This window comes from Excalfactoria chinensis, chromosome 2 (assembly GCF_039878825.1).
Source record: "Excalfactoria chinensis isolate bCotChi1 chromosome 2, bCotChi1.hap2, whole genome shotgun sequence".
NCBI classification, from domain to species: Eukaryota; Metazoa; Chordata; class Aves; order Galliformes; family Phasianidae; genus Excalfactoria; species Excalfactoria chinensis.
Window position 1 is genome coordinate 97,286,210 of NC_092826.1, and position 23,253 is coordinate 97,309,462.

Consider the following 23,253-nt stretch of genomic DNA (forward strand, 5'->3'; position numbering starts at 1 on the left):
GCGGTTCTTGCTCCTCTCAGGCCACATTGAAAACTGAAGGTGATTGCATAGGTCAAAGAAATGAGCTCAGATCAGTGGGCCCTGAAGAGCAAAGAGGCTACTGTGGGAAACAGAGCGGTTTGCAGTCCCACAGTGATCTCCCATTGGCTTTCAGGCACAGCAGCAAGTGCTGCCAGGATGGAGGTGTCTCGTTGCCTCCTGAGTGCTGGAGGGCACAGCCATGGAGTGTGCACCGATAAAGCAACAGCTGATGTTGCCATGGCAGACCCTCATTCTTTAGACATTGCACTCCCTCCGGCCACAGTAAAGGAGGTCTCACTGATGTTGCAGATGGTTCAGCAGAGGTTTCAGAGCATCAGACAAAAAAACGTGTCTTCACTTTCTCAGCATTTCATGTTGAAAACTGGAGGTGTGTGCATTTGTCTCGGGTGGTTGCAGAAGCCAGCAGGAGCGCTTGGCTGCTGCTTCAGATCCTGTTTGGTTCTGGTTCCCTACTGCTGCCTTTGCCCATTTCCAGCAGGCATGGTGCTGCTGGCTCCCCTTATTTTGAGCCAAGCAGCTCTCTTTAAAACACTGCAAAATAAAGCTGTGGGCACTGAGGGCTGGATGCCGCTTAATCTGCTGCAGGTGTGAAGGGGTGCAGCTGTGCAAAAGCCTGAGAAGCATCTGTGTGTGGCTGGTTCCTATTGGGTCTGCTGGCAGCAGCTCTCTGTGCGGCAGAGGCTTTGCTCTTGCAGAGTGGTGAGGATGTTTGTTAGCACAGCTGGAGAGAATAAGCTGGACCAACTTCCTCCCTACTGCTGGCCTTGGAGCACTCAGCCTGGCTCACTGCGAGGTGAGTGGGTGGGTGTCTTGGGGTGAGATGGATCCTACAGGGCAGAAGGAAAGGATAAGAGAGCTTTGGTGCCTGCTGGTGGAGCTTTGCATCCTGTGGAGGGTGAGTGCAAGGAAAGTACCTGAGTGTCGGGAGCCAGCAGGGCCTGACAGTATGTGCTGAAACAGGGTGACTCTCCCAGTGCTGACAAGGCTCCTGTACAGGAATAGCATGGACATAGTGAGACATGGATGTACAGCAAAGCGACTGGACCAGGCAGCCATGAGGGGCTGTCATTGTGTCACTGATGTCATGAAACTGCAGTGACACAAGCTCACATGCACTGCTGTCCAAAAACTTTATTACAGAACTTCTGTACCGTGATTTAGTAACCAGGAAAAAAATAACCAGGAAAACCTACAAAAGGTACACCTCAAAGTCTGAAACGCGTTTACAAAGGAGGAAGGACAAATACAACGCTGAAAAACAGAAGCAGACACGTTTCTTGCCTGCTGGTGTGGTAACATCGTTATATAGATCACTTCCAGGCTAACCTTGCTCTAGGCAAACCTACTTCTAGGATAACAAAGAACAGAAGTCTGGTGATACCTACTGCTCTGGCAAAGACGGGACGCAGGTCCTGGAGGAAAGCATCTTGGGCTGCAGAAACATCTCACGGTGCAGTGACGGCAAGGTGAATCCAGTTCTCTACAGCTCACTTGATTTGCTCTGAAGCTGCCTTTTTTGGCTGTGATCTTTGACTCGACCCCTGCCATGCATGACTTCGTTACTGCTTCCGGCAACGGAGCCAGTATCTGGAGAGCATGGGTGCAGGACAGCAGATTGTTCCCACGGGGCTGCTGCAGTGCTACATCTGCTGGGTTTGGATCTTCGACAAAGCTGGGCAGGCAAAGCTACGAGTGATCAAACTTGTAAAAAGAAAAGGAGAAAACAAGGCTTCTATTTCCGCACACGGAGGCTGAAAGGCTTCCAGATGATAGCTAACAAGACTAACAATACAAAATTAAGGCTACTGTGAGGGGTTATTGGTCCCTGCCTTGAAAATAACCAAATTTAGTACATTTATGCTTGTTGAACACATTATATTTTCTGAAGCAGTCAGCCAGCTGCTGTGAGTGCACCCGCAATGCTGCCTAAAAGGCAGCTGGTTTCATGGGATCATTCAAAAACCTTCGGATCTCTGAGCCCGTGTGGAGGAAAACTTGTCTCCACTTATTTGCCTTATCCAGAGCTGGGCCTGTTATCTGTGGGTCACATCACAAGGGGAAGAACTGTCCGAAGCCTTCTGGGAGCCCTTCTTCCTGCACGGCCTCCTGCATCTCAGGAGCTCAGAGGAGCTCTGCTAAAATGCTGTCTACTAAAATCAAACCGGTTCTCAAAGTACTTACAGGTGCAAAACTCAACTGGCCTCAACAATCCCTAATACTCTGAGTTCAGAAATGTAGTTCATGCAGTAAGCCCTCCTGTGTCATCAAAGCTATTTATCACGTGGCTAGCAGCGCCTTACAGTAACGCACTTTCTCTCCCTGTTTCTGAATATAGCACCGGCAGATAAAACAGAGGTAAGTTTGCTTAAAGTGGCGCGGCAGACCTGTAGGCACACAGGAACAGGGCACTTGTGAGTCTGCTTTTCTCCCCTTCCACATCTCATTCCTGCAATGAGCACAACCTTACTGAAGCACCGAGGCCTGATTCTGCTCAAAAAGTGACTTGATGCTCTGTAGGCTCAGGTGACCCAGACAAGAAGTGAGCGCTGCCTGCTGTGCTGACTTACGTCCCCGCGTTCCTGAACTTATTGATAAAAAAAAAGTCATAAAATCAGAGTTCTGCCCAAGCTTTCTTCCAAAATGCTGCCCTGTAGAACTTACTAGCCGTGATACGCTTGTCCTCAAAGGAGGGACACCCTTCCAGGACTCAACTTCCTAAGCATGTACTGTACAGACAGAGATGTGGAACAGCAGCCATCTGGGGGAACAATAAAAGAGATCATTTTGCTACCTGTTTGCAGTCATCGAAACAGCAATACCTGCCTTTCTTTTTTTTTTCTTTAAAGCTTTTCTTTTCTCCTAGTAAAGAAAAAACAAACAAGCATCTTTTTAATAGTAGTGCAGAGCTATTGCACAAAGACCCGCTTCTGTGCACTGCGATTATTGTGATTAAACTCGCTGTTGTTGCCTAGACTGCAAAACAGAGCAGGTGGCTGGACAGGTCACTGCAAAGGGATTCCCTAACCAGACCGAAATGTGCACAAACTCTTTAAGAAAGCATCAGTATACAATCGCAATGCAAAAGGAACACAAAGGGACTTTTTCTGAATTCCACATACTCTGGCTGCCTTTTCCTCCTGCTCCACCCCTGCTAAGTCCATTTTTGTACGCTCTCAGAAGTCCAGTTCTGTATCCTCAGTTGCACAGACTGAACAGCTTGGCTGATATTCTTAGTCTATGAGATCCTGGAGCTCCTCATCAGTCAGCTCATTGACCTCCATAATCTTTTCCAAGTGCTCCATATACCGGGCATGGTCTTGGAGAAAGTGTGGTACCCTCATGTTCTCAATCACAGCCAACCCTTTCAGGCGGTCTACATCTTCGTATGAGATCTGCAAGGAAGGACACGGGTTAGTTCTGCATTACAGCCCCACATTACAGCCCCACTACTTCTCTGCTGAGGCTGTAAGTTACCCTTTGTAGGTGAGAAAAGGTCTCAGTGTGCCCCAGTGGAAGGTGCAAAAAAGTGTATGTAATTCTAGCAAATGTATTTGTTCAGATTCTGCCTTTGATTAAATCAGAGAGCAGACTGAGAGAAAACTGAATGACACTGACCTGCAGCAACTACAGGAACAGAGAAGGCTGGAGCACACGTGAGTCCTGAGGTCTCAGTCAACCTCAAAGACTGACAGAAGAATGGAGAAGGCACTGTGCCCAAGAGCAAGGGGAAACAGGCGAGGAAGCAGAAGCGGGCACTCTGACTAGCAAATGTGCTTATGATAAGCTACATTAAAAAGCACCTGAAGTGACTAAGTGCTGCTTTGGCAACCTTGCGCATCCCAAAATGTTGTGGGTTTTTTGTTTGTTTTTCTCATTTGACAGCAGGATGGAGATTAGTTGCACCTGTTGGTATCGAAGCCTTCTGGGTCTCAAACTTTTTCCATCTTCTAAGGGCCTGCTACTCTTTTTTTTTAAGGGCCAGAAAAAAGATGGATGCTTTGGCTGTGCAATAATTACACAGGCTGTCCTGCAAACGCAGAACAGGTCTCCTTGGGCAGCTCCCTCATGATGAAATGTATGTGGTTGTTGCTTTGTCTCTGAGCTGCGTGTGCTGAAGCACCCTACAGACAGAAACATATGTGCTGGCAAAAACACAAGCCTGGCTGTGCGTTCTAACTGGCACATCCTATTTCCTCCCAGCAGGTTTGTGCCAGGTGGCCCAAACCTTTTGACTCCCACACTCCTTCCAAGGAGCTGAGAACTGTGCTGTCAGGGCTCACTGGAAACAGCCTGCCTGCTTAGCAGGTGGTGTTCCCTGTTCAGAAAAGGTTAAAGCCAGCACGGATGGTCCACCAACATGTAAGGGAGATGGAAGGGTACTCTGGAGAGATAAGAGAGCCTAATCCAGATTGCTAAACCTGACCCAGAGGAAAATACAACTTGTTTTTCCTGAGAGTATACAGAGATATTTGAGCAAGTCCAGAGAAAGGCCACAAAGGGGGTTGAAAAGAACTGAACATCTGACATAGTGGAGTCTCCAGCAGCAGAGAAGTGGGAAGTTTCAGAGAATAAAGCTGCAGACTTATTAGACATAGTGCAGGTTGTTTTTTTTTTTTCAGAGGTTTCTAACTTGGTTCAGTTACTTACATAGCTCTGCTCACTAATATGACCTTTTTGGCACAACAGGCAACACTTAATTGTGGGCCAAAAGCCTCTATTGTAATGTGCCCATCATCCCTCACCCAGGGATTGCCAAGCAGGCAGAAATGTTGGTATAGCAGCTCTAAATGCAAGCATAGTAACATTAACTTGAATGCTCCTTTATGTGAGCATGAACTCTATATTACAAGAACTGTGGAATCTTAGCAATCCAAGGAGCTGGTTCAGTAACTGACAGTTTCTGCAGTTAGAATGGTTTTGTGTGTTGTTTTCAGATAAAACAAGCAATGCCAATGGAGAGAAAACATTCTCTGAGTGCAGAAATATCATGTATTCTGGGAAAGACAGACTCCACCTTATGAAAAACAGTGAAAAAGAATCTGAGATGAAAAACATGCTGTTATCTTTCCCTTTGTGGAGGAAGGGGATGGCCTTAGCATCTGTGAATGTAGTTTCCTACTGGGACCACCATCTTATCTAGCAGCTGGGCTGCTTGCTCAAGGCAAGACAGGCAGTACCCTATAAAAGGAGGAAAGCACAGTCTGAGAAACATGACTGTAAAATCTTAATCTGATGGACAAGGAATGAAGACAAACTGGTAGGAACTCTTAGGGCTTATAATATTTTTAACCTGCACTGCGTGTACCAGGCACTGTATGGAACAGAGATTTCTATCAGAGTAAAACAAAGCACAACGACTCATAAATCTTTGCAAACAAGCTTACTCAAATGGTAAAACTCTGTCCTGTGGTTAAAGGTGACTCCACTCACCTTTCCAAGTGCTGTCAGAAGGTGGAAATCAATGGACTCCCTGTATCTCAGGATTCGGAGGATGCCATCTAAGTACACCTGATCCTTATTGAAACAGCCTGAAAAGAACCAAAGTAAATTGCATTCTCTCGGGGTTTGCCGAGGGCATATTTCTCTCAGAAACCACGGTAAATAGAACTTTTTATCCCAGAGTTTGAAAACCTTCCCCAAAATAACTAGAAGGCTAAACCCACTACCAAGAAAACAGAAGGCAGACTCCAAGAACATCTGCAGCAACAGTTTTGTAATAGGCATGCAAGGAAATCAAACTGAGTTTGAGCTTCTTCGGTTTCACATTTTGCACTCTCAACAAAAAATCCTTTACTGAATCAGAGTGCGTTTCCAGCCTTCTTTGCAATAGCAGAAATCCTGTAGTCTCATTTCAGAAAGTACAGATGCCTACTTTTGTAGTTTTACTTTGCTGAAGGAGCTCTCTGCACATTCTGAAACCTCCCTGAAGCACAAAATACAGAAGATAAACAGAGAACCCACCTGGCTGTGATGTGTCAGTCCACCCTCTCTTGGCTCGTACACAGTAATCCCACCTGGTATTGGGGTCCTGGACAAACTTCCCCACGTCCTGGAACAGCTGGCTGAAGGACATCTGACTGGCCTGATAGACGGTGTAGTAGAGCAGGGCAGCCCTCCAAAGGAAAGGGTCTTTGCGGAAGAGGACGCTGTGAATGCTCGCCAGCCCTTCTTCTGTAGGGTTGATTGGTTTCAACCCATGTTTTCTACGTCCGTTCCAGTTGCACCAAGGCTGGCTATTGTTGTTAAAGCCCCGAAAATAATGAGTTCCTGAATAGAAAGGAGCGTGAGACTTAGAATTAACATCTAAAGAATTAAAAAAATGGGGAAATGTTAAAGCTGAGGGCAGTTTCAGAACTCCGAACTAGTAGGACTGGGCTTGGGTGAGAGTGTCAAATTTAGCACAGTCTGCAACAGAGAATTTTGCCAGAGGTAGATAAACAGTGCAAATATTCACCTGCTGACCACAGCATGAAACTCCTGAAAATGCCTAAGGTACGAAAACATCAGCAGAACCTGAGTAATGAAATCCAAGAAAAAAGGAATTTTCAAAAGTGCCCTCCGTGCTGGTTGCCTCCAGCATGGCCTGGGCTCTGTGGTGAACAGAAAGAAGGAGAATCGAATGAAGGAAGCAGAAAAATTGCCTCTTGAAACTGCTTAAGGACCCTACCGCAGTCCTGTAAGAGACTGCTGTTCCATTTCAACATGAGAAATGATGCTCCAGGGCAATTACAGGGCTTATTCTTCAGCTGAAACTCAGCCACTACCCAGGCTTATCTAGTTTTGATGTATTTAACAGTTTATAGAAATTTTCCAGAGGGCTTGGCCAGCCTTGTGCATTGAAAAATCAGTGCAATCCTGCTAGGAACTCAAGTATGCCCAAATTTACAAGCAGTGCCTTGTATCAGAAGACCTGTCAGCTGAAATGGATGGTCCTAAACTGGAACAATTGCACTACTTTTTTTCCCATCTTTTAAACCAAGACTGGCTCTAGACTAGTCTCACGAACAACATGTCCCTGACATGGACATGCAACCAAGGGACCCTCAAGTGGGTTATCTTCCCCGCACTGCATTTTGCAGTGATAAAATAAGTTTCTCCTTCCCTTTGGCACACCTACAGCACAGGACCTTTAGACAGGGATGTTGTTCCCTTCTTCTGTATATGTACGGTGCCTGGTCCAACACTGCAAGATAAGTAAGAATGCATGCAAGTACTCCCCTTTGTCTGAAGAACTGATGGTAGGCTCATACCAATTTCATGTCTCAGCATCCCTTCCAGCCAGTGCTCTCTCGCAGTGGAGATATTGATAGTGAGAGTGGGGCGGCCATTCACCACTGTCATTGAGGCTCGAGAAAGCAGGTCCTCCGTGAGATGGACCACAATCTGAAGATGAGAGAGGCCAGGTATCAAAGAGCTCTCGTCTCGTTCCTGTTACCGCTCTGTGCTTTCTTGTGGCCCTTCCAGTATTTTTTTAGAGGGGGCCTTGCCTTTCACAGCTCTTCCTTGCTACCTCTGAGAGACACTTCTGACAGCAAACATATCCATCACCCACACTCTGATAGAACCTCCACATTGAGTGGGACTTTGAGGATTAACACAGGCAGGTACAAGACTGCAAAACTGAATGTGGGAACACTGACCAGTTTGGGAGGGTAATCAAATGGAGAGTAAACCAAAGAAACTTCAGTTTTCAAACAGTTTGTCATTATCTTGGTATTACTGAGAACTGAAAAATGTTAACAAAAAAGGACCCAGGAATTAAAGTCATTAACACAAGACTACCAGTTTTGACTTCCCTATACAATAAAACCCCATCATTCAGCTCCAGGTTCAACAGCAACCAGTCCAATAAAACTCTTATTTAAGATTCAGGAAAGGCAGGTAAGTGCTACAGCATTTAAAGTAGTGGTACTACTAGACTTTATTATTGCTTCTTCAGTCAAATAGAGTATTTTCATAGTATTTTGGACAATACTAACTAGATGTAATAGCTGTACTTTTGCAGAAGGTTTCATTAAGAGGACATAGGATATTTGATGAGGGTTTAGGACTCTGCTTCCACAAAGGCAGAGCAAAACAGATATGAACACAAGGGGAGGTAAAAGCACAACAAAGACCTAAACTGTAAGGTTTTTTTCCTGCTTGCTCTAAACTGTAGTTTTGTAACCTCACTGTTAGAAACACAGGTAAAGTCTGCTATCAGTGTCAAATTATAGTCTCCCAAAATGTGTGATGGGTTTAGCAGTTTCTCTCAGAATTATTATGTTTGGTAATTAAACCTTATTTCCCGTTAAATATTTTTTTCCCCATTTTTTTTTACTATTTATCTCCCACTCCAGCCTTCTCTTGTTCACCACCAATGATCTCATCTAAGCCTGGGGCTGTCAGCTGGTGACTTAGAGTGGTTCTCTTTTCCTACATTCATTTTCATCTCACTTTTCCAAGTAACTCAGCATTTAAAATCTCGAGGATAGGAATTAAGTTTGTTTGCACAGGACTCTAAAATGCTAAGGGTCAGGAAAAAAACACCACTTAAACCAACGGATCCTCTTCCAGACGTTTTTATTCACTCGTGTCACTTTCATTTGTTCAAATTCTTATAAAGCAGTCTCTCAGGATGCTGATTATTTTTCTTGGCCTCTTCTTAACCCTACCACCTTTGGTGTAAATAACCTGATACGGGAGAATGGATGACAGAACTGACCAATAAATGGAAATGTGCTCCTCTACAAGTAGCTGTAAAAGGAGGGAAGGAAGGGTGTCGCTCTCGGGTAATCCCAGAAGAGCTGGTTTTAATAATAAGCATATATGAACCAGGAAGCTGGCTCGAAGGGGTGGCTGAAGTGTTCACAAGGACTTTGAATCATTTCAATTGTTCAAAAATCAAACACAACCATGAGAAAAACATGATGTAAGGAATTTTCTTGTCATTAAGGAGTAAAGGCCTCCCACACAGACTGTCAGGTCCCTCCGTGTGCAATGTGAAACGCCTAATACATCAATAAATGCCCCTTTTGCGATCTGCTGTATGCCTTACCTCACCAAGACAGCCTTCCTTCACCATGTATTTCCTAACATGATTCCAGATGCGGCTTTTGGTCAGCAAGCTGCCACCAGTGGCCTGTTCAAACTTTTCGTAGCTTCCATATTTCTGCAGTGTCCGCTCCATAATGTTAATGGACTACAAAATACAAAAGCACAGCAAACATGAACACAATAAGACCCCAGTGTCAAACTGGCACATTTGCTTTTTCTTTCTCTGTCTCTCTCTTTTTAATCTTTCTTCTAACTTTTAACTCGCTGGGAGTCTCTATGAAACTGCAGTGAATCAACCTAGTTCAATCACATTCAGACACCCATTAATACCAAAGTACTGAAAAATGATTCTGATTCACTCATCTTCAAGCTGTGCACATCAGCGCAGCACCGATGATTATCGCTTTAGTGAAGTTTTCTCTTTGATCCTGGGAAAGCTGTATGACTGTTTTGTAAATCAGATATGGCAGGCCATGAGGATGTTTGCAGGTTGTCTCCATGTTTGTTTTTTTTTAATGATCTTCCAAATAATTGTACAAATATGGATTATTACTATTGTGTTATTTCAATTCTTGTTGTTTTCTTAATTAGGAATCATAGAATCACAAAGGTGGGAAAAGACCTCCAAGGTCATCCAGTAAAACCATCCACCTACCACCAGTACTTCCCTGCTAAACCACGTTTCTCAGTGCAGTATCTAAGTGTTTCTTGCTTGACTGCACCACCTCCCTGGGCAGCCAGTTCCTCACCACTCTTTAGGAGAAGAAATTTTTCCTACTATCCAATCTGAACCTCCCCTGGTGAAACTTGAGGCCATTCCCTCTCATCCTGCCAGTAGTTACACAGGAGAAGAGGCTGACCCCCACGTTGCCACGCTTTCCCTTCGGGGAATTGTAGAGGGCAATAAGGTCTCCACTGTGGGCAAGAAGCAAAGCACGATGCCTATGAAATGATCTGAACTCAGCATGTTGAAGATGTTACTGGTGAGCTGTGGAATGCTCATTCTCAGTAATCTACTTCCCAATACATTATTTCACATCCTTAAAAGGAAACATGGCTGAGAATACTCAGCAGTAGCTCAGCCACAGGGAACTGCTTTTTTTTCACAGATAGGATAACAGAAGCTCTCAGGAGCACCAGAGAGAGAATACTACTGATATTACTGCAAAGAATGAATGTTCTTACTAAGAAAACGCACTAATAATGATGGTGGAAATCTTGCAGACTAAATCTCTTTTTACACTATAGAGTTATATGCATGCACCAAACTGATAACATGCTTGTCTCCAGCTATGTAATTCTGGCATCATCAGATTGGATTACTGTCTGCAAAAAGAGGATTCTCATAGCTACTAAGAATCTATGTATATTTACACACATATATATAATCTAATATTTTTCAAGTTGAAACTAAGCAACTCTGAGTAACTGTCACAAAAGCCATAGATGCTAGTTATGGTGTGTTTTTATAGTCCTGTATCTCTTTGATGAGAGATGAATTACCAGAATGAATGCCAAAGCATCTTAGTTTCAACTGTGATGGAACTGTTTACTTCAGAGTGCCTGGTATGATGCTGTGTTTTTAGTCTAGGAAAAAAACAATGTTGATAACGGACTGATGTTTGTAGTTATTACTAAACAGTATTGTACAGAGCCAAGGTCATTCCATATGCTCAGCTCATACTAACAAAGGGCTGGGAGTGGACAGAATCAGGGCAGCTGACTTAAACTCGCCAAGGGGATATTCCATACCACAAGACAACATGCAGAAGGAGTTCTGAAGGGGGTGAGAGTTCATCTTGTTCTCTTATGCTACTCAAGAGGTTAGCTGGGCATTGACTGGGGTGGTGAGCAATTGATTGTGCATCACTTGTTATATACATTCATATATACAAAGAGAGTCCTAACTATTATCCTTTCCCTTTTCTGTATCTTGGTAAATACTTTTAACTCAACCCATGGGTTCTGCTTTGTTTTTTTTTCAATTCTTTCCCCCATCCCACTGGGAAAAGAGGGCAGTGAGCTAATGACCCCATGGTGCTAAGCCACCTGCCAGATTAAACCTCAACACAAAAAGATACTGCACTTAATGTTTACTGTTTCTTTGCCTGCTTCTCATACTTAGTATTACATGTGAATGGCCTCCTGATCCATTCTGATATTATTTTCAAGAATAAAGTAAGCAGCATGTTCCCTCCCTCACAATAAAACCACTCAGTGCTGTGAGATGAAGCCTATCTATCTCCTCCTGCAGCCTCCCCTGTTGCTACAGCTCCCCATCCACTGTACTACTTCCAACCAAAGCTTAGGCCTTGTCAAGAACATGGAGCTGTCATGCTCTAGGCTCCCCTGTGGTGGTTTTGGGATGGCCATGGCCTGACACAGCACACCAAAACAAAGTCCTGCCAGGGGAAACTGTGTGCCACCTCCAGGCCTCATGGCTTTTGAACTGCTCCCGGAACCCAGCCCATTTTGGCAGCTGGCCCCTGTGGCCTACATACCTGTACTGGAAACCTACGATGTAAATGGGACTTTGCTTCCCAATAACTTCTTTGTACACTATGTCTTGTATAAATGCAGGGGTATAAAATAAGTAATATTTCTGGAGACTAACAGCAACAGGAACAAGAACTTCAACCCACATGGCAAGCTGTCTTATACAAGATGTCTGAAACCTGTCACAACTATGTCAGCTCCATAGTAATAATAATAATACCCTGCTGTGTTCAATAGCACTTTTATAAAGATGACAGAGAGATGAAGATGCAAGATGTCATAGAGCTGCATCAGGCTGAGTTATAGTACAGGCCTGAGTCGAAGCTCTCCCACGAGGCCAACGCCAGGGAACTGCAATTCCCAAAGCAGATGAGATAGATCTTTCTGCATTCAAATGTATTTTGCACAATTGTATCAAATGGAAATTCCACTCAAAAGTTTTCAGCAGTGTGATTTGAAATTCTGTAAATCCTGTGGGTGGAAAAGTTTGGCTTTATATTCTCTGAAAGTTGTTTAGTCTAGAGACTTATGCAGGGATGGAATCTATTTTCCAAAGTGTCTAGGATTTGATCATGTCCATTTTAAGGAATCTTAAGGCATCTTTTAGTGTCCATCATTCAGGCTTATATTTCTCTACCAGTAAATCCTGTAAGGCCAGGAATCGGCTCAGCTGCTGGAATGGGTCCATCCACTGAGCCTAGCTTTCAGAAGGCCACAGGCAAGGCTGTCTTAGTTCCATTTCTGTCTTGCGCTGTGGGCCTCAGATCTGGACGAAATACTCAGTGGAGCCACACGAGGGCAGAACAGAGAAGGATACTCACATCCCTTGTTGCTGTGATACAGCCCATTTTCCGTATCTCTTGAAAAGAGGACAGATCTGGAGTACTGACCAGTGCTGATGGATGAGAGCAGGTTTGAGGAAGCAGAGGGCTGACAAATATTTGAAAACAAGGCGGTTGTTTCTTCTCAACATGAAAACTCATTAAAAAAAGAACATTTCAGGAGGGCGTGTAGACTTAGCAATCAGTTCTGCTTCACCACTGTTTGTAAAGATAAATTACTGCTACGAGATGCAGCTTTTTATATGTTGGTTTGGACATACCTTGGTGTGCAAAGTACTTTCTAAAACCACCTAACCACAACAAATAGCAACAAAAACACTGAACATGCATGAGACCTTCTGCTTGGCTCTCCATACAAGGAGACTCCCTGGTGCTGAATCCTAGGCATACCAAGGGAGGTGGCAGGAGTTTGGGAGTCAGGAGACCAACATCCTTGCTTCTGCTGCATGCCTTCAGGTTGCCCTCCTGAGCTCTCCCCACACTCAGCTCTGTCCTCTTCCACTTCAACCACAGGTAAGTATTGCAGCTTCCACAGGAAGGTAGGATGCATGAAGAAGTGTACCTCCTCTTAAAGCTACCATGTGGAGTAACCTATATGCTGACAGTTCAGGCACATGCAAACAGATGTTGTTAGTTTGAAGTCATGCTCATTGAGAAAGTCATGAAAGCCTTCTCTTTTAATTCTCTTCAAAACTACTAAGAGGGTGCTCACCATTATCACCTTCTTCCACGACTGTGTTTCAAGCAAAACAGAAGTCCTGAAGCACTGAAACAACAGCGAGAGCTGCCACACATGCACTTTTCCCAGAACACAAATCTCTGGGAAGTGGTAGATCTCTCCAACACTGAGATGACTGAGGACTTGTCCCAGGGATGCTGTCAATTTGGACACTTGCCGCAATCACCTCAATTGGTGGGGAAAAGGTTTGGGACTTTTTAGCATCCCAGGCTCCGTGTACAACACAGAGCCCCTCGTGTGGGTTTCTACGCCTGCCTCTGGGTTGACTCAAAGTCAAGTGTTGCAAGAACCTGCTGGGAAAAGTAGGGGAATAGTAGGCTGTATCACATTGAACATACTGGTCTTATTAACAGCCATAAAGTGCTGGTTGCATCTCTTTTTTGGATGCAACTGGAGAGAGGTAAGTGCAGTGTTTTGAGGACAGTCTGTACAGCCTGTAGTATTTTGTGTTTTGTTCAGTGTTTACATTGGCTTTTTCTTTTTCCTTTCTTTTTTTCTTTTCTTTTTTTTTCACTACTTTGGATCAGGCAGAAATATTCCTAATGAAATACTCATACACACTGCATCCTCAAACAAATTTCTGCCCCTACAGCAATACCACCAGAAGTCCTCTTCCACTATGTAGAAGAGGGAAGCCTGTGTAGTACCCTAAGAACTGTGCTACTTAGGTGACATCATCAACCTTGTGTTGCATGTTAATCGTAATCTATAAATCTTATTTTGGGAGTGTGTTTAGTTAGTAGCAGAGAATGACGTTTCACAGTTAAGTGCTCCTTAGGGCCAGTGATGCATTCTTAGGAGTTCAACACACCTCATCTATGACCTGACCTGTACACTGCAAGGGGTTACCATGCTGAATGTCTTGTCACTTAGCCTTCCAGCTCCACTTAATTGCAGGCTAATTCTAATGACTAATGCGTATGTGTGTAGTGCAAACAGAACGTGGCGTAGTTATTTACTAACTCAAAACTGCTATTTTCTTATGACTAAAAGGGAAAAGGATGTATAGCTCTTTCACAGGAGGGATTACTCACTCAACAAAATGACTTACTTTAAATGACAGCTTTCCTGCCTTTATGTACGGCTCAAGAAACGTAAGCATTCGCAAGCAGATTACTTCAAGCTGCATCTTCTCTGCTGATTTTGGTTCAGCAAATTGCAACTCTTAAGTCATGTGCCCTGCAGACAGTCTGGGAGGGTAATTACTTCTAGCTAAATATTGCCACCTATGGCATGTATGCAAAAACACAGGGCTTAAGTGTTGATTTTAAAAAAAAATGAACAATGAAGGACGAGTAGCTTGAGCCACGAGAGCAAATAAGATAATTTCATGGCACTGATATAGCACAAGGTTGCTACACTGATCCTGAAACACATGACAGGTGTCAATCAAAGTGAAAAGCTACAAGTCTGTCTATCACTTTTTATTTCTCAAGTTCTCTTCCCTGGGAGCACATATTGTGTGACTCATGAAAGGACGTTACTGTGAAGAAAGGGTGATGAAGAAGGAAGAGAGAAACAAAAAAGCAGAGCAAAGTTTGGAAAGAGAGATGTTAGAATTACTGTTTTCAAATGTATCCATAATAAAAAAAAATGTTTACTGCATGACCGTGCAAAATCAATTATTAAAAGAGATGGGCTATGCCCGACATTGAACATCTTTGATTAGACTAAAGGCCTGAGGACAGATGTGGGTGCTCACAGGCCTGTATTTTCCCCATTGCAGAACTGTTAATGTTGATCTCATTTAACTGCAGTATCCCAGACCCTCCGCTAAGAAACTGGGTGGAACTTTGATTCGTTCCATTTTTCTGGCCAGTAAATTTGCAGGAAACGAAATTCCTGTGCGTGGAGAGATGAAAATTTGTACAGCGAGCTGTAAATGACAGCAGAGCGACACCTGCTGGGCTTTCAGCTGTGCTCAAATTGGGTTTTTTAGGTATTTGTATGAAGGATTTTGTTCAGTATCTTTAGGAGCTGAAACCTCCAAGAAATGCTTTTCTTGCTAAAAAACTGATGATAAAAGAATTTCAAAAACTAAAGAACTCACTGTGTAAAGGGGGGAATTTTCATAACGGTGCGGTTTGGCACCAGTCAGTGTTGATTTGCTGCAATGATTGTTATTCATATCATTATCCAAAGCATAGCAAAATGGAAACTCGTTTCTAAGCACAGAATAGCTCTTCTCCTATAAAGGAAATAATGTCCTAATAAAACCCTGACAGATTTCTTTTATAAACATAATCATACAGTCTCTGTCTTCCAATGCAATGGCCAAATTAATGGGTAACAACAGCAGAGTACTTTCTTGGATTTGAAAACAAATGTCAGATGCTTCAAAAGTAAAGGTGGATTTCTAGAACTCGTTGTAATTTAATTCAGGATACATTTCGCATCAGGAAGTTGGGGGTTTTGAACCCAAATATTCATATCGCACATAAATAAAACTCATAGAATGGGAAGACTTCTTCCCAAGCAGTGTATTCCTTCTAACGGGAGACTCTTTAGAAAAGCTTGTCAAACATGATCGTTTAGAAAGATTGTTTTGAAAAACCAAAGAGAAAAGAAGTGGAAAAGACTGTTTCTCGTATAGCTAAGCACTGTGTTTTTTGATATGGAAGTCAAAGGTTAAGGGAAGAAATATCTCTTTGGATCTTGTGGCTGCATGTTATGGGGAAAAACATGGGTTTCTTTTATCTATCTTTGGACCGGAACTTCAGTCAGGATCAAGGACACTGCACTGATCTGCTGCATGATTTAGCTTAATGTAATGCAAATACCCTTTCAGAAGCAATTAAAACAAGGAAAATCAATATATTCAATATATTCAATAACCATGACATGAAATAACTGCCATCTCCTCCCAGTCACTGTGTCACCCAAGAGGACTGGCAGGGTTCCTACACCGCTTTCCTCCCCTCTGTTTATTAAAGCCCCTTTATGCTTTGTATTATTTCTGTCCTACACTCTGCTTCATTGACTAAAAAGGTTTATTTGCCTTAACTGGGTTAACATGGAACACAATTTATGAGAAATTACACCTTCCGCCTATTACATCCTTTAAATATTAGGCAGGCCTTCATTTTTCAGCCCAAAAGACAGCTGTATTATGTTACGTACTCATCACTGATGCACGTTTCAAACAATACAGGAGAAATGCAAAGAGGAGAACCTTCCACCTGCTACAAAGGCAAACACCACCTTTACAAATTTGAAAGAAAGAAAGAAAGAAAGAAATAGGAGAAAAGGAGAAAAAAATGCAACTGTACCTGCTTAAGAAATCTGTCAGATGCTTGGCTATGCTTAGCTAACACGTTTGGCAAAGCAGGGTTTGCATATTCAAACTGAGGATTGTATGTGAAATCTGACTTAAAGAACTTCATTTTCTCTTTCTCCACGTTGGAAGGCTTGATTGCAGTCAGCAAACAGAGTTTTCGGCCAGAATCATCTCCCTCTTTCCTGTGGCTTTTTGATGACTGGGATTGCTTTGGCTTTGTCTGATTACAATACCTCTTAGCTCTACTTCTGGGTCGAGGGGGCAGTCCTATGCCATTCCCTGCAGCTGAGATGCTGTTTGCAAGCTTCACGCCGTTAGACACGGGGCTGGTGATGAGGACAGAGGGCTGCTGGTCTGAGCAGCACCATCCACTGCTGAGCAAGGGCAGCGGTACCTTGATTTTGCGGTGCTCGTTGCTTCGCAAGGTGCTGGAGCACTTTGTGGCTTTTCTGTGTTTCTTGTGGTGAGCTGGTGATTGCTTCTGAGCATTGTGCTTTTTCTCTTCCTTGCTCTGCAGAAGGACATTGTAGCTACTGGTTCCTGTTGTGAAAATGTCCTTAAGGACCCCAGGAGATGGTTGCTGGAGGCTCTTTTCAGTGTTGACATTCAGTTTATGTTCTTCAGGACTCAGGATTGATTTCTTAGAAAGTTCTTGCTTAGGCCAGTGAAGTTTTTCTGCGTTCATGAGGGAAAAAAAGGAGCTGAAAACAAATTTGACCGTTTCACATCTTAAAAGACTCAACGACATAAATGAAACGCACAACTTGTCTTAACTGCGGTCACATCATGTTCAACTTGACTTCTAGAAGTTTGTGATGGAGTTCATGGCCTTTACACAACTCTGTATGGATCTGTGACATCAAGTCAAACAAGTGCTTTGTGCTTACCTCTCCATGTACAAACACACATCTTGCCTGAGCATGACCTGCCTGCAACAAACACTGACCTGTTTAAAGTGAGATTCTGTGCGTGGCTTTATGAGTGTGCGCTCTCAACAAACTTTTGTTTCAAGCTTTTGCATGGATAAACAACTTAGAAAATAGGAAACAGTACAGGAATAAATGGTACTGTTCACAGTGATGTTCCACAGGGATCGGTGCAGAGACAGAAGCAGCCTGGTGTGGCCTCATCTGCTAAATCTGATGGACAGTATTTCCTCTCAGAAAGGATGAGAACACAACAGTGAGCCAGCTGCAGAGGGCAGCTTGCTACAACATGCAAGCAGCAGTGTCAATTTTAAAGGCCTCAGTGCTTCACATATGTGAAGTGCTCTCTGTATTAAGAAGGAGTATTGAAAAATGAAAGAGTTCAGCTAGTTCAAGTATGCTTCTAGGAATCCTTTAGACACTGTTATTTCCTATACTAAAGTTGTCCTACAACAGCCAACATCAAGAAAGGGAGAAACAACACTGCAAAGAAGTACAAAGAGGCAAATATGGCTCCTTAGTGAGGGAGCTCTCTCCTCCTGCTCTGACCCCCAATACAGGCTACGCAGGAGGGGAGCCCCTGGTGCAAAGCAGCAGCATGCAAAAGGCACTGAGAATTAAGGCTGTATTTAACATTTGTGCTGGCTCATTAGACAGAAGTGACCTGTTCACTGGCTCCAGCCTTCCCCCAGCAGGGTTCATCGCGGAGCACTGGGTGAGCTGAAAGTCAATGCACAGACGTCCTGACACAAAGAAACACTTCTTACTTCTGCATCTAAAATAAGAGAATTCACAGAATGGGAGATATGGCCAGAGCCTGATTAAAGGCCCCCAGAAGGGATTTGAGCTTCAGTCCATAGTTAAACATAGCAGAGCTGTAATTGCTTTACAGACAGTAATTATACTGTGAATGGAATATTAGCAAGAGATCATTAAATGCCTCCAAGGAAAATAAATCAATAGTAGTCTAACTCTAGCTTTATTTTTGCAGGAATATTAGGTTTTCCTCTCAACGTAAGCTCCATGGCAAAGCATTTCATACTTCTGAAGCTGTCAGGGCAATGTTAACTTTTATCCCTCAGTTCTCCTGCTCAAAGACACTCTGAAAAGCAAAAAGACAGGTCCTGCATGTGTGAAGAGATGATGAGGAACATCATCTACTCCACTAGAAGGCAGAGGTAGAAATGTACACTATAAACTATATGCATTTTATATAAATTTATATGCATTTATATAAATTTTATTAAATGTTATTGTACGGGAAACTGTTGATCACAGCCTGAACCTCTGATTAACCATCTGAGGCAAGTAACGAGTCAACTGTGGGAGCACAGGTAAAGGTAATTCAGTTGTGCTCCTGGAAGAGGTGGAGCTTGACTGCACCTCTCCTAGATCCCATTTAAGGGCTGACCACCACTAAGGCAGCATCCATCTCAACTGAAGGCCTTAGTGTTGGTGAGTCTTTTCTTAGATGCTCTTTGGTTTTTCATTTACTCTGTATAGCTTCTATGTTAATCTCATTTGCAGCTCATATATGTTGTATACTTAATTTATATGAGCTTTGTATTTATTATATAGAATTTATTTTTATCTTATGTACATTTTGTATAAATTTTATATAAGTGTTTTATGAATTTGGTATTTCATAGACAGAGTGACCAGGAAATGGTAGAGGTCTCTGTTCTCACTGAAGTCAGAAGTGGGATCAGCAAAACCACAACCTTGGGTTTCCAGAGGGTGGACTCTGAACTACACAGGGCAGTGCTGGGGAGAATCCCTTGGGAGTCTGTTCTGAAGGTAAAAGGGTCCATGAAGGCTGGTTGCTCCTCAGGGAGGAAGTCTTAAAGGAGCAGGCTGTCTGTCTGTGATGCAAGATGAGCCAGAGGGGAAGAACGTGATGAACAGAGAACTTCTATGAGGCTCTGAGAGTAAAAGAGAGTCTACCTTCTGTGGAAGAAGGGACAGGCAGAGTACAAAGAAGTTGCTGGGATGTGCAGGGAGCGATCATCCCTGTGTACTCAGCCCTGGTGAGGCTGTACTTTGAGAACTGTGTTGAGTTTTGGGCCACTCACTACAAGACACTGTGGCCCTGAAACACGTCCAGAGAAGGACAATGAAGCTGGTGAGGGGTCTGGAGCACAAATCTTATGAGGAGAATCTGAGGGAGCTGGGATTGATTAGTCTGGAGAAAAGGAGGCTCAGGAGAGACCTTACTGTCCTCTACAACTCCCTGAAGGGAGGCTGTGGTGAGGTGGAGGTCAGCCTCTACTCCAGTGGACTCTAGTGACCTGACAAGGGAGAATGGCCATAAGTTGCACCAGGGGAGGGTCAGATTGGATATTAGGAAAAATGTATTTGCTGAAAGAGTGATCAGGTGCTGGGATGGACCACTCAGGGATGCGGTACAGTCACCAACCCTGGAGATGTTCAAGAAATGTTTAGATTTTGTACTAAGGGACATGGTTTAGTGAGGAAACATTGGTAGTAGGTGGACGGTTGGACTGGGTGATCTTGGAGGTCTTTTCCAACCTTTGTGATTCTATGATTTATATACATTTTCTTGATTTCTTATGTACATAGTATGTGTATCTTACATTAATTTTATGTGTTACATACATTCTACATAAACTTCATTTGCATCTCATAGACTGTATACAAATTTTATATAAATTCTAACTATATAAATTTGATGTAAATTATGGTTATCTAATGTATTTACACACATCTAAATTTTATAGACATCATAGGTGTATCTAAAAGCCATCTGATTTAAAGTTTATATACATTTTAAATGGATTTAAATTTTATATACATCTTACAGAAATTTATATAAATGTTTAATTTTATATAAATCATATAAAGCTGTTCTGAGGTGTGTACATTTTCATGTCTCTTTCATATTTCCATCTATACAGCAGTAAATAGTGTATGCCCAAACTTCCTGGCTACCTTTGAGAACTCACTAAAAATACCTCACGTTTGCATTGATCTAGCATGCAGGCTCAGAAGTCATAAAGACCCAAAGGAGGAAGGCACAGATGAGCTGCCTGTCCCCACTTTGGCACTGGTAGGGTACCAAAAGATGGAGAATCCTCCTCCTCAGTAGAAACATCATCTCCTCCTGCATACCTTCCTTCCTGAATGTGCAGCTATTCCAGCATCATGGTGGTACTGGAGAAGGGATGCACCCCAAACCTGCTAACAGTGCATATGTGGGAGCCACACACTTCATAATAATTCTGCACTAAGCACATGCTTTCCATGCTTAAGTTGCATGCTTCTTATCCACTCACTAGCTTTGGATCTCATGGCACTGCAGACTCTGCCTAATCTTGTCAGAGGCCATTAGAAAAAATGTTGTATTTTATAACATTCATAATCCAGGTTATACTGATGGCTTCCTTTTGAGGTATTGAGCAATGATTTACTGTGTTAATGTGTAGTAAAAGCTCCATGAAAGATTTTGTTTTTTCCAGTTTTTGGACAGTATTATATAAAAAATCTTCCTTACCTAGGCTACTGGTTCTTTACTATCCAATAAGCTTCTAATACACTTGCTCCATTAGTGGCACAAGGTGAATGGTGACAGATATTTGTGGGCACAGATCAATCTCTGCTCAGCTAGATGAGCTCTAAAATACATAGAGAGCTCCTGTAGTTTTTGAGCAGCTGTCATCTGGGTTATATATGCATGATAGACAAATCCTTCCTGAACTCCAAGTGTGCTTCTTACAGAGCTTAGCAAAAATGTTACTGGAGTGGTTCCCTTATCCTAGGAATGTAATCATCTGAGTCACTGCTTTTGTTTTTGGCTTCTACGTTACCATTTTAGAAGATGCTTGCTCATTTTGAACAAAAATAAACTCAAACACTTCCAATACCTTGGCTTGGATTTTCAGGTTTATAAAAATGTAAATAATGTGATTCGTCTACAAGTAAATAGTGAAGTCTGAAAGATGAGAATATAAGATTGTAATGAGTAACACTTCTCCTTTGATACATCTTGCAAATGCCCAGTAATGTTACAAAGACCTTTATTTTAGGTATTCGGGTGACGTGAGTAGATTAAAAAGCAATATGAAATTAATTGTATCTGGATTTAATGACTTGGGGTTGCAGAGGGCTGTCGAAAGACTATTCTGCAACAAACAGACTATGGAGAGAGTTACATATGAATCTATAAAGTTCCACTGACTCTCAGATGCTACAGGCTTGTTTGTGGAGTAACAGAATCAGACCAAAATCTGGTGATGAATTTCCTCACCGTTACAAACGCCTTTAAGGTTTACAAACACGCAGCCGAAGAGCAGAGGCGGCGCTGGCAGGCTGCAGTGCCCGGCTCCCGCTAAGGCAGCAGGCCGGGACGCGGCCACAGAGGGCTGAGTGGCCCACCGCCCCGCTCGGGATGACGGGCGAGCAGCTGAAGGCTCTGCACCCCAAACAGCCCCTTTCCTGTGAAGAAACGCTGGTTTTTGGACAGCGCGGTCCCTGCCGTACGTCAACATGCCCGCACGGAGGGCTGGCGCACGAATGAAGCAGACCCGTGTCTGTGGGAAGTATCGCTGCTGGCTGTGACGGGTTCTCTGTGACAGGCCGAATTTAACCACGGAACAGAGCTGCGGGAAAATATCGCCTCACATCACCCACCCTGCGTGTTTCCCACACGCGGCGCCGAGTGCCCGGGGCGGGAGCAGGGAAAGCGGCGCCGCCTCGCCTCAGCCCAGGCCCTGGGCAGCACCCCGCGGAGATACTCACCGGTAACACGGATAGATTCCAGCATGGCGCTCCACCTCCCCGCCGCCGTCCCGAGGCCCGCCCGGCAGCAGCCGCCCCAGCGGAGCGCCCGCCCTCAGCTGCCGACTACAAGTCCCAGCGTGCCGCGCGCCGCTACAGCCCCGCGCGCCCCGCGCGGGAGGGCCGAGGTGCACGTTGGGAGTTGTAGTACGATACGTCACGCCCCCTAATGCAGAATACCTGTAGCTTCTCCCATCACGTCATCCCGTGGGGCAGGAGAGCTGTTTGCAGCGTCTCTTAGCAGCCTTGAGAAGCCCTATTTCTGTCCCATCCTGGTTACCCTCTTTTTTTTCGCCCTGACAGAGCGAATTTCTTTGTGCTCTTTCACACACAGCCATCCATCTAAGGGGCAGGACCAGCCACACAGACTGATCTGTTCATCTGACAGTTCTGGCTTCTTCCTTCAAAGAAAGTAAGAAAAAGAGACGTGGAGGCACATATTTTACTCAGTCCCGCCTCCCACGTGAGGACAGGGACTCCTCAAGCAATCTATGACCAGACTGAAGCACCAAAAACAAGCCATGAGGGCATTAAGGCTCCATTTTTCTGTCACCGTGCCTCACTGTCACACCCAGTGTCCCCTTTAGCTTGAATTCCTTCATGAAAAGAGACGATGCGTGCTCTGCCAACGTTGCCCAAGTTTCACCTAAAAGGACCTCTTTGCTAGCACAGCTAGAAAAAGGAACCCGCAGGCTTTTTGCCAGCTTTCAGATTGCAGGAGCTGAACAGTTTTAAATATAGCTAGATAAGCTGTCACTAATCAGCAACAAGAATTGTGGGGAAAAACAAAACCGTTAGTGAATTGATTCAAGCAGTGGAAATAATCTGCATAGCAGATACGGGACAAACAGTGGATGGCTGCTGCAGTATGAAGGCAATATACCACTTGATTGTAACTCCACAGTTCTTTTTGCTGCTTAGACTCTCCATTCTCATCTTAGAAATGACACTTAAGCCTGGAAGCCACAGCAATGGAAGTGTTAACTCCGGGTTGTGAGTTACACGCTGACACTCCTCTCCTTGCTCCCTCCAGGGCTTGCCCCCTCCATGTTTTCCATGTCCCGTCCCCTTCACCCTGATGCTGGCAAGCCCTTTTTCACT

The 23,253-nt window shown here is 43.8% G+C and overlaps 1 protein-coding gene across 2 annotated transcripts; it reads right to left on the reverse strand.

The window, feature by feature from the left end:
- Positions 1-1,145: 1,145 nt before the first annotated feature.
- Positions 1,146-22,225, reverse strand: MATCAP2 (microtubule associated tyrosine carboxypeptidase 2). Of its 2 annotated transcripts, XM_072328713.1 has the most exons (7): positions 22,114-22,225; positions 16,425-17,107; positions 9,080-9,223; positions 7,293-7,425; positions 6,004-6,309; positions 5,473-5,570; positions 1,146-3,434 (listed from the first exon to the last, which is right to left on the reverse strand). In XM_072328713.1, the coding sequence occupies exons 1-7, from the start codon at positions 22,136-22,138 to the stop codon at positions 3,273-3,275; spliced, it is 1,551 nt and encodes a 516-aa protein (XP_072184814.1). In that variant the 5' UTR covers positions 22,139-22,225; the 3' UTR covers positions 1,146-3,272. The 2 variants fall into 2 exon arrangements, with proteins under 2 accessions (XP_072184814.1, XP_072184815.1); XM_072328714.1 differs by lacking the exon at positions 16,425-17,107 and having other exon boundaries at positions 22,114-22,200.
- Between the last annotated feature and the right edge of the window lie 1,028 nt (positions 22,226-23,253).

Bases quoted from the DNA above. Each gene is read 5' to 3' on its own strand.
- MATCAP2 (XM_072328713.1), bottom strand. From the start codon at position 22,138: ATGCTGGAATCTATCCGTGTTACCG. The intron at 5,571-6,003 runs GTGGGTTCTCTG...GGTTCTTTTCAG, and splicing joins GACTGACACATCACAGCCAG to GCTGTTTCAATAAGGATCAG. The intron at 3,435-5,472 runs GTGAGTGGAGTC...CCTTCCTTGCAG, and splicing joins TTCTGACAGCACTTGGAAAG to ATCTCATACGAAGATGTAGA.